The following is an 11,511-nucleotide window of genomic DNA, read 5'->3' on the forward strand; positions in this document are numbered from 1 at the left end:
CATTAAGTAAGTTTAACATCCTTAACATACTTTGCACCTCTAGTTCACCCTTCACTAAGATCTGCAAGTGCTCTATAAACATTAATGAATGAACCCTCAACATGCACCCGTGAGTAATGAGTATATAATCTGCATTTTACAGATAAAGAAAATTAGGTATAGAGAGGTGAAGAGACTTGCAGCAAGTATGTAGCGGACCTGGAAACAGAACGGAGTTCTCCCAACTGCCATGCTTTGCTTTTTCCACCAGACAATGCAGGCTTATCCTACAACTCTTGAACTTGAGAAATAAATATTTACAATCAAAATCAAGGCGATGTTAAATCAAGGAGATGTTTTACTCTGTAAAAGATCAAATCGATATTCATAGCTATGATGGAAGCAGAAGTACCCTTTCCAATATATATTGTCCGCAGTATTCATCAAGAACTGCTATCAACACACACTGTCCACAGAGAATTTTCTCCCCACACCAACCAAAACATAGGCAAGATCTGTAAATTCTCACCAAATTCTTCAGGAATTTTCTGAGGACGTTGGCTGTGATAAAGAGAATATATACTCTCCCAGAGTACATGAAGCAACTGATCTTAGTGGTTATGTTGGAAATAACCAAATGGCTGGACTACTTTCTAACATATCCTGTAGCCAAAGACAACACTGTCTTTGTCTCCCTATGTACTTCTCAATCTTCCTTACTCCCCCCATTCTCGCCTTTGTGCCTTCTGTGAGCATTTCTCCCTATGCCCAGAACAGTCTCCCTGTTATCTGCCAAGTAAGCTCGTCTTCAATTCGCTGCTATTTAAAAAAAAAAAAAAAAAAAAAAAGCGCCTCTTTAGGAAATCCTTTATCATTAGTAATGCCCAGACCCTTCCACTCCTGAAAAGTTGTTTTGTGTCTTGTGTGTGTTTACTTTTAAATCAAAACCTCTTCAGGACAGAGAACATGGCTTGGCTATGTCCTTTGAAGCTATGTAAACTTATGGTGTTATATAAACATATCACTAATAATATTCCTATGTTTGTCTGATTCAGAAGCATAAAGAAAATTAACATCAGAGGCCCACACTGTTCTTTCCAAGTTGTATGAAAACAGTAAAATAACCTTGATATTAGAATATTTGCCAATCTTCTGTTTGATGAAGTTCTAGGCAAACAATGGTCTGATGGATCCCTTTGGCACAGAGAAGATTCTCTCCATCCACTGACATTAAGTTAATAACACCAGTTAAGTGCAAAAGAACACTCTGAGAATACAAATGTTAAGATTCCAGCAAACTAAAGGGAAGGTTGGAGTGGCTTCTATCCCTCTGAAGGAGCTCTCCCCCTCTAGGGATACTGCTAAGTCATCCCAACAGAGAACACAATCCTGAAGCTCATAACAATTCCTCTTAAAGTATCTCTTTTTTCCTGAGTGGGAGAGTATACCTTTGGAATATGGCAGACTGCATCAAGTATACATCTTTTGGGAAATCTTTTCTCAGAGAAGGAACCCGCACCCACACACAAAATCTCACCCCCCTGGACAAATTATACAACTTCCAGGTTGTGATATGTTATCAATATATGCTGTATATATATTTCTGGAACTAGGTACATGTATTTCCGGCAAAGGGCACTTAATATAAATTTGTTTGCTGAGTGGTTCTGCCTCCCTTCTTGATGATGAGAAAGCATTTTTGTTCGAGGGGGGGGGGTGGACTATCTGAGAGCTCCCAACGTCTGGCCACTCAGCTGTGAGCACATGTCCCAGAACAGCAAGTTTTATCATAAGTTAGTTGGGAACACTTGGGCAAGCCCCTTGTTAATCCTTCAGAACCATATCAATGACCAGTATTTGGCAGAGGTAACCCATCACTGCCAGAGGAGTTCAAGAAAGTTTTGCTAAGATACTTTCTCAGAGACACACAAATTAATGTGCTACCAGACTCCTGCTGCAGTCAACACCTGGCAGATGGGATGTCATAATCCAATTCCCACCAGCACCAAAGCAGATACTGGAGTGGAAGGCGAGTGAGCGAAATACAAGAAAGTACTTCTCAATCCATCTTTTCAGAAATAGGTATTGCAGATGACCTGTCACAACTCAGTCACATATACTGAGCACAGACTTTAGAAGTCCCCATGTCACAGACTCATACTGGTATATAAAGGTCTCTAACACCAGAGTTATGGGGCCTGTGGAATGACACCACCTCTTGCAGCATGGTTTCACTTTCCTAACAAAGCAGAGACCTTGCTGGCAAGACCTTTCAAAACCCAATTCCCCATTACCCCAAGTATCACGGATAAACTTTCACCTCTCCTGCAAAAGCCTACCTTGCAAGAGATGGACTCCCCAACCCCAATGAGGAGATAATATGCCTTGTTCTAAACAAACCCAAAATCCACTAGAGGAGTAAGTACTTCATAGGGCTCTGCCCATCTTCCACATTCCGAGATTTAATAATATTTGACAAAGCTTCCCAATTCATGGCATTTATTCTATTTTTATTCTGGCTATTTTTCCAGTGAAGCTGAAACAGCAGCTCTGAAAGCAGCATTTAAACAGGTCACAATGCTAAATATCTCAGCTGAGAGCACAAAGGCACTAGGGAGCTCTGCACAGCAGAGTCAATAACTAATTCAATTACTCTTCAATATTGGAGACTTGCCTCTTCCAAAAGGTTTATTCTGCTGGTGAGAATTTCTTCCACTTGTTGTACTTTCTTATGAGCCTCTTCTTTCACGCGCTGTATTTCAGCATCACCGCCTTGAGCCAAGCTTTCAACCGCTTTACTGCGGGAACAAGATGTAGAAATCTCCGCATTAAAAAAAAAAAAAAAGAGAGAGTGCGGATCATGCTCATAATTAGTGCTTGTACTTTTGAGAAACAACAAGGTAACTGGGCATCTTTCCTGTTTTTACATAGGTGACAGACACTGTACTAGCATGATCAGATTATGGCTGCACAGTATGACGCACTTAAAGCATGGGCACGCAGATTATATAGGCAAAGGGATTCCAATGTACCTGCATGTTACTTTACGGATTAAATATAAATGTCTACATTTATATAACAATGATTGGGGTATGGTCTCTGCTTGATGTAAAGCAATGAGAGTTCTCCACACAAGTCTTGACACAGTTGATAAGAAAGAGCCGTTTATCATTTCTTTGATAATATATACACTTCTACCCTGATATAACGCTGTCCTCGGGAGCCAAAAAATCTTACCGTGTTATAGGTGAAACCGCGTTATATTGAACTTGCTTTGATCCGCCGGACTGCACAGCCCCGCTCCCCCCCCGGAGCACTGCTTTACCACGTTATATTCGAATTCGTGTTATATCGGGTCGCGTTATATTGGGGTAGAGGTGTATAAATGTGATAATTTTTTGAAGCTTTAAAAACATCAAGATAGTATCTCAAGCCTCTGGCAATGTTAAATTTCTACAGAAAGTAGCATTACAACAGAAAATGAACTAGTTGAAGGGTACACATATATATAAATCCCTACCCAATTCTCTTTTCCCTAGTTTTCAATACTTTTTAAAAAAAGACTCAGGACTTTGTTTGTGTTTCTTATGTAATGAAGTGGCAATCCTACCTTTATTGTGCTTTACCTACTATTTTTCCTCAATTCTGCTTCCTATCATGAGTTTCAGTAGTGCATGCTTCCCTACACTGACCAGCCATATGCCTTGACAACGATCTGGAGGGACCATATTTAAGGGTAATTGGGCAATTCAGTCTTCGGGGCCCCATTAGAAACTTGGCCTCTCTCAGGCTGCCAACAAGAGGACTCATTAGTGACAATTTGATACTTTGTGAGGTGAACTACACAGAGACCTAAATTCATTGAACAGATGCCACTTAGCAACTGTTAGATAGTAACAGCTTTCAGTCACTACCAACCTAGATTGGTTTTCAACCAGGCACCTGGAGGTGAAGAGTTTTATATCCAATTACCAGTCCTCCCAAGCCATCCAATTTTTCTACAATACACATCTCTTCCAGCTTATACATAGATACAGTAACATTCACAATCAAGAATCTGAACAACATACTGATAAAGTCAGAATCAAGTTAAATATTCACTGGATAATACCAATTGGAAGAGCTTATTCTCATCAAATTTACTAGAAACCCAGATTTAAAAAAAAAAAAATAATAATAATAAATGTGCACATTTCTTAGATTTTTGAAGAACGGGAAGTGGCATGTTTCACTTTCCATCAGTATTGAACTAATGTCCCGCCACTGCTGACAGTGACACTTCAGATACCATCTTTTGGATGAGCGATCAAAACAGATGCCCTGATGGCAAGTGACCATTAAGCTCTGAGGACATCTTCATCTTTTACAAGTGTTGGGATGCTAAGCCAGTCCCAAATGTTGGCAATTACATTTTATCTACCTGAAAATACTCCTGGAGGTTCAATTTGATATGATATTCTTCACTGCCTATTCTAACTATGTAATGGTCCTTTGTGCTTTTAAACAATTACTGTAATTCACTCCAGAGATAGGTGAAGCAATTTCGAAACATGAGTTTGCAAAATCCTCAGGGATCCTCATGTATGAAAGGTACCAAGAAGACTCATTATATACATGGCAAGTTCTTGGCAGTCCTAAGTTCTAGAAAGGTTGCAGACCCTTAGAGAGACAACATACTTACGAGGCTTTGATGAGCAGTTTTTCCCTCTCCTGCAGGTCACGTTTCAGACTTTCTACCTCAACCTTCAGCTCAATATTCTACAACATAAAGTTAGATGATAAGATGCCACACAAGCCAATGCAATGCAAAGTTAACCCTGCACATTGATTACATTTTCCTGTAATAGGCAATAACAAATTCAAAAACAAATTAGGTGCAGAGTATGATGGAAATAGGAAATTACTTCCGATTCTTAGCCTTCAAAAGAGTCTTTATTTTGAGACTATTTTCAAGCCTTGTAAAAGTCTCTAAAGCTTCTTAAAAAGCATAATATTAAAACACCACAGTATATATGTCACACAGCAACATTAAAAACTATTTTCCCTTTTACCATATTTACAAGAAAATCTGTCATTTTTTTTTAAACCGATCAAACCAGTTACCTTGAGTTCTTCACAGCCATACAAGCGGTTTTGCCTACACAAGATATTTAGGGTATGTCTATACTACAAACCTAAGTCAACCAATATTACATTAACTTACAGCCACCGCATGTCCACACTACCCTCCTTGGGTCGCTGGTGCGTTTCCTCACCAAGAGCACTTCCACTGAGCCTAAGAGGTTCCCAGTGGGCTGCCCCCTCTGACCTGCCCATTCCCCAGAGGAAGCGGGGGTAGGAGGGAAATTGCCCAGGGCTTCTCACCCCCTCTCCCCCACAGCCCCGGCTCCCAGCTGGGAACAGGGTCCCAAGTCACCTCGGCTTCTCGGCCCAGCATCCAGCTGGGAACCAAGCCGCCCAGCTCTCCAGGGAAGCAGGGACTTTCTTGTCAATTTCACGTCTCCTGTAAGTACCATAGCAGGAAAAATAACTAACATTCAGAAGATGTAAGTATGACATTCAGGTGGTGTAGGTAGCAGACTTGACCTTTCATTTTCTTCCTGCTATGACTGGTCTGGGAGATTACACTGTGAACACTAACCATCAGTGATATAAGTGAATGAGAAGACTCCAATAACCACAAGAACAAGTTATTTAAATTAAGATTTCAGAGGAGAAGGAAGCTCTGATTTATTGTTTTAATAATTTAATTGTTCGTTAGCTAGTACTGAAAAATTGAAATTAATCTTTCATATTGTATAAAGGTCATTTTAATCCCTTTATTATTGCATATAATTAGACTGAAGTGAAAAGAACTGGCAATACTGAAATTTCCAACAAAGGATGAACATCAATTTTTCAGACAGTAGAAACTGTTTGGAAAAAGACACAATTACTTGCAACGATTTTAAATACCTACAATTTTGTAAATGTCTTCAGTTGGACCATCAAATTTCTGCTGCATTCGCTCCTCCAGAAAATATATACGAAGCTTTAGGTTGAAGTTTTCTTTTTTCAGGTCAGTTATTTGCTGTTTAAGAAGAGAAATAAATAAACTATGCCACATTTCACAAGTAAAATTGATATTGTATTTGTTTTAGTTCCTCACAGTGCAAAAGGCAAATAAAAAGTAATAAAGATCACAAATTAACAGACCATGAAGATATGAGACTTTAAGTCCCTACTTAAAAAGTTACCCAACAATAGAAATGAATACAGTCATCTTGACACCATCCTAGTCAAAAGTAATAAATTAATATTCTGTAAGTACACTAGAATTGTGGGACCATCTCACATGCACACTGCCCCCAAACTATCCTCCCTTAGGCTACTTCTGACATTCTAAACCTCTGAACAGCTTTCAAATCAGCTGCTTCACCCCTTACGTTGATCCAAAGAGAGGAAAAGAGACCACCACCTTTTCCCTCTTCTCCATTATGTGGAATTCCTCCTGCCTATCGCCGCCGCCCCAAAAAAACCACACTGGCACAAGATCCAGAATAGGTAATACACTTGCTACTAATTTGGGACTGGATAAGGGCCAGTATCTTGAGGCTAGAAACACCTGCTTTCTGCTTACCCATGGACAGCCAGGAATCTATTCCACCCACACCACTGCTAATGATACAGCTCCCCCCAAGGCCATGAGACACTGGCCCTTAGGGGAAAAAACAGTTATAAAATAGTTTGGTTTTTTTTTTAAAACACATTACATTTTAGCATGACATTTTGCAGACCAGAAGGGAATGCCCGTGCCCCAAAGAGCTTACAAATCAAGTATTACAGCAGCCTGGCTTTACAGACAAAAGGATTTTAAAAAAGTAGGTTTAAAATATTTTTTGTAGTAGTTATTTTCCTATAAAAAGGAAACTTGAACAAAATACATGAAAGTGTGGAGTATAAAGGTTTTATTGGTAAAAGCTTGGAATGTCTCTACATCAATCTTGAGGCAAAGCCACAAATAAGGCTTGTCATCCCAATCAAATGCCAATAAACGCTTTATCCTACAGAGTCACATACTTTACAGTACAACTGTTAGCGTATACACGCTGGGTATTAAAACAAGTCTTCTTGTACGTATGTCCTTTAACAATTGTGACTTTTAACTTTCCCAATAGGAAGAAGGCATATTAGTTAATGATTTCATTAAAGAGAAAGTCTCCTTTTAAATTTTTTAAGAGACCAAGCATGAAACATTTATTCAAATAAAACAAGTGCCTCCTGCCAGCTGCTTTCTGGAGAAAGAAACTGAATATGTAACTGAGCAACTAATAAAATATTTATATCGGCTTCTCTAGAATGACAGTGTTGTGCAGCTTGTAAAAATTATTAACAATACAATTTTTTAAAAGATGATTGGCCTGTAAAAGTTAGAGTTTTTTCCTCAAAAATAATTAACTCTGAGCCCAAAAATGCAATCTCTTCCTCTAGGCTGAGTCGTTCTTGCGCACTGAGTAGCCTCATCGTTACTTCCACAAGTAAGGACCACCCAAGGGAGCCTGAGTTTTCAGGACTGGGCCAAAAGTCTGCACACACTGCTGCAATATGAGGAAGGTTATCTACGTTATCAGACTTTGGAAGTCTTCACTCCACAGCACTAAAAAGCAAAATGAATGATCATGAAGAGTGATAGAGCCAAACCTTGTCTACACACACACTCCACATCGATTTAACTAAGGTGTGTTGTTGCACCAATTTAGTTAGACCAATGCAAATCTGTGGGAATACACAAACCAATTTAAGCATTCGCACACAAAGTTGCATTGATTTAATTAAACTGGTGCAACATCACACCTTAGTTAAACCAACGCAACTTTGTGTTAAAACTAAGCCCTAGTGCAGTGGTCCCCAAACTTTTTACCTTGTGCCCCCCATAATCCTGTCTACACCCCTCCGAGCCAGAACTGGGAACAGTGACACGGATGGGGGTAAAGGGACCAAGGCCAGAGCCACAGCTGCGGGTGGGGGTGGGGCCAGGAGCAGAGCCTCAGCCAAGAGCCAAGCCCAGCAGCCAGGCCAGGAGTGGAACTGGTGCTCCCTCCCCAGCCCTGTGGGGGCTAGACTGGGCCCCAGCTGTGCCCCCCACAAACTTTCCTCCATGCCCCCCTAGCATGCCCCACAGTTTGGGGACTTCAGCCTTAGAGTATACGAAGATACAGAAACCCTGTTTTCCAGTAGTCTCAGAAGTCAAGAATTTCTCATATAAGCGAAGGCTATAGAATTGGGCCCTGAGGGACCAAACCTGCCCACTTTACTCAAGCAAGTAGTCCCACTGAGTTCAGTTTGACTATATGTATGAATTATACAAACAATATTTATCGCTTAATTGTTTAAATTGCCAGCGGATTATTCCAGGTTGCGGTTATTTTAAATAGCTCGGCCAATAAAGACACTGAAGTTAAAAACATATGAACATAAGTTATGTTAGTGAAACTTTTTTCTAGTCCTACGTTCATCACACCTGCAGCACAGAGCAGAGCTAGGGCAATATTGGGAGTTTGGGAAAATCTCATCCTAAATGCAAACAATTAAAATGCAATAATAAACTAAGAACTTAAAAACACAAAAGCCAAACAAACTCAGAGCAAAGGTAATTCAGTCACACCCACAGACTTTTTAGATTACATAATGCAGTTAAAATGACAGCTCAATAAAGCCACAATGTAAAATGTGAGCAAGTTAACACAGTTGTAGGAATTTTAACTCTGAGTCTCCAGTTTTGACTTATTTTTCTTTAAATTTCCTTCTTTCAAAATATAAACAAAAAGAAATAAACCCAACAAGTTTCTTGAGAGAAGCTGACTCTGCGATTCAAGTACGATCTATACAGCCAGGTGCCATACGACAGCATCAGTAGGGAAAATAGCACTTGTCCTTTTCAATTTAACTGCAATTCCACTTTTGCATAAAGCCACTTTTATACAAAATGACATCTGTCACCACAGGCTGTGGTTTCACTGCACAGTAACAGTTCCTGCCAGCAGAGGCCATTTTCCAACAACAAAACTGTAGTTAAATGGTTGAGAAGAAAAACAAAAAAAAACAAAACAAAAAATAGTCCTGAGCCACGTAACCAGACATTCCTCCTTTCCGCTTACCAGCGCAAAGTAAATGGGGAAAGGGCGCAGTTAAAAAGTCTTTTTCCTTTCACTCATTTAGCTGCATTTCCAGTTGCACACAAAAGCAAGCTTGGTGCAAAAATTCCTTCTATTGCAAAGAAACCAGACCATACGAGCACTTAAATTCCTATTTCTATGCATGTTCAAACTTCAGACTCTACACCCTAATTCCTTAGGGCTCAGAACATCCTGTGGGCCTGCACAAAGAGGGAAACTTCTTTGCATGAATCTCCCCACTGCCCATGCAGGGGTCAACTGCCTCCTCTGCTCTGTTCTTCCTCTCTCATACAGGTCAGGGACATCGCTCACATGGAGAGCAGCATACCATTCCCCTCACATGTCCGGCACAGAATCCACTGAAAGGTTAATGCAGCCTCAGGATGCATGCACTGCAGACAGTAACTTTTCTTCACCGCCACTCTACATGGAAAGCAGCAACATCAAGCATTATCTGTAGCTTTGCCTAAACTAGGATTTAAAGGTGTGATGAGATCACACTTCCAAATCCTAGTCTAGACAAGGTCTGCAGCTGCCAGGGAACTGGGAGTGGAGAAAAAACCCCTAAGAAGGGGATACCTGGAGCCAGCATGGAGGCCCATGCAGAGATTGCCCTAGCCTCTAGCAGAACCCAACATCCATGAGGACAACCTTGAGAATTTGAGGGTTCTGAACCATAGGGAGGAAGGAAGGATGGAAATCCTGTGCCTGTTCTGTAGGGAGGAAAACACAACCCATCTCTCTTTTCCTCACATGGAACAATCTGGGAGAGACTCCGCAACAGGAATCTCATGGAGTTTGCCCAACTCTCCGACAGCACTTTTCCTTGGAAATGGACAATCTGAATCTTTAAAATTACCAAGCCACCCCAAAGTGATTATTCCTCACTGGGTAGTCACATGCTATGTTTAAAATATTGAGCTGATCTGAATGCAAAAAACAGTAACAGTTGTTTTAAGCAGGTTATTCCTACCCCATCTAATATTTGATGGCTCAAAAAAAGAGAGAGTCAAACAGACAAGGAGTTTGTAAGAGCTTTCGCCAAAGCTTTCAGAACAATTCATGTTTGGACTGACATCAAGCCTGTGAACGACCCAGAAGAATTTGAGAAAGGGACAAGAAGCTGAAAGAAGGATTTAGAATGGAGATAAACACTCAGCCATAACAATCTACAAAATGCAAACAATGCTACCTTTTTAATCAGCTACACATTTTAAAATCATATGCCCTAAAAAGTAATTAAGTCTTATCTTTTGAATACCAGAAAGATCCTACAACATATATGAGGGTTTAGTTATGTTACAACCATTCAGAGATCAGAAATTGCCAGCTTTATTAAAAACTGCTAAATAATTTATTCAGTTGAAATCCCTCACATTTGGGAAAGTGGCAACCCCTCCCCCCCACATTTTCACAAAAATGTTCATGATACTCCAATGAGCTCCAGTAACAAGTTTTCCAAACCGAATCTGACAACAGTACGATTCTGTTCCACATAATCTATCAGTTAAAATGACATCGCCTGTTAAGTCAAAAATGCATTTCCTTATTTGTGTTACAAACACATTTGGCTAGTAAATCTGATGGCAGAAGGTACTGATATAGACTCAACCATTAAAAAATTATGCTGTCCCTAAATCAATGCACATTCAGTAATTCTTTGAAATATGAGGCTGCCATTGATTCCTTTTAAGTAAAATTATGAAGTCAGACAAATGCCATATATTGTATTGTAAAGATATACACTAATACTATTCTTTAGGAGGAGTTTTGAACACGGAGCTGTGCCCACTGTTATTTGGCAACTAAGATGGGGAGTTTGCTAGCCCTAACAACAGGATTTTGCTTCAATCTTGAAAGTTACAGTTCAAAAATGGTGTTAATCATGGACTTCAATGGAGTTATGCTAACTGACACCAATTGAGGTCTTAGCCCAGAGTCAGCATGCATTTATTTATGGGTCCCCATGAAGTTATTGTACATCTCTGTCCTGTCAGTAGTCAGTTCCGCAGCACATTGCATAGGATTTAGTAACCAACTCGGTCACTAAATTTTACATTACAAATGTACTTACATTTTCATAATCCTTCATGGTCCGAGCTCTGGTTGGTGAAACTGCATCTTCCGCCACATCCAGTAACGCTAGACATTTGAGAAGACAATTAAAATAGATCCAAACACCAAAGGATGCAAAGGTACAATTTTATTTGGAAGAGGTAAAAAGCTTATTTTAATAATCAAAATGTATTAAAAGCATTAAACACATTTGTCATTTCATGTCCCCTTTTTACATTATGGACTAAACAAGTTATTGTGACAAAAAACAAGAAAATCCAGACAAGATGTACCATAAGCAACACTGTATAAGGTGTTGAGC

The 11,511-nt window shown here is 39.8% G+C and overlaps 1 protein-coding gene across 4 annotated transcripts in view; it reads right to left on the minus strand.

The window, feature by feature from the left end:
• The window catches only part of CDK5RAP2 (CDK5 regulatory subunit associated protein 2), an 89,333-nt gene extending 78,057 nt beyond the window's left edge, over nt 1-11,276 (minus strand). For all 4 annotated transcript variants that reach the window (XM_029912720.1, XM_029912722.1, XM_029912721.1 and 1 more), the window contains exons 1-4: nt 11,209-11,276; nt 5,939-6,049; nt 4,661-4,737; nt 2,654-2,777 (exon numbers count right to left, since the gene is read on the minus strand). In XM_029912720.1, the coding sequence (XP_029768580.1) occupies nt 2,654-2,777; nt 4,661-4,737; nt 5,939-6,049; nt 11,209-11,226 (330 nt within the window). In that variant the 5' untranslated portion in view covers nt 11,227-11,276. The remainder of the gene's footprint in view (nt 1-2,653; nt 2,778-4,660; nt 4,738-5,938; nt 6,050-11,208) is intronic.
• Between the last annotated feature and the right edge of the window lie 235 nt (nt 11,277-11,511).

The sequence above is a fragment of the Terrapene carolina genome, unplaced genomic scaffold, assembly GCF_002925995.2.
Source record: "Terrapene carolina triunguis isolate 2854851 unplaced genomic scaffold, T_m_triunguis-2.0 Scaffold238, whole genome shotgun sequence".
NCBI classification, from domain to species: Eukaryota; Metazoa; Chordata; order Testudines; family Emydidae; genus Terrapene; species Terrapene triunguis.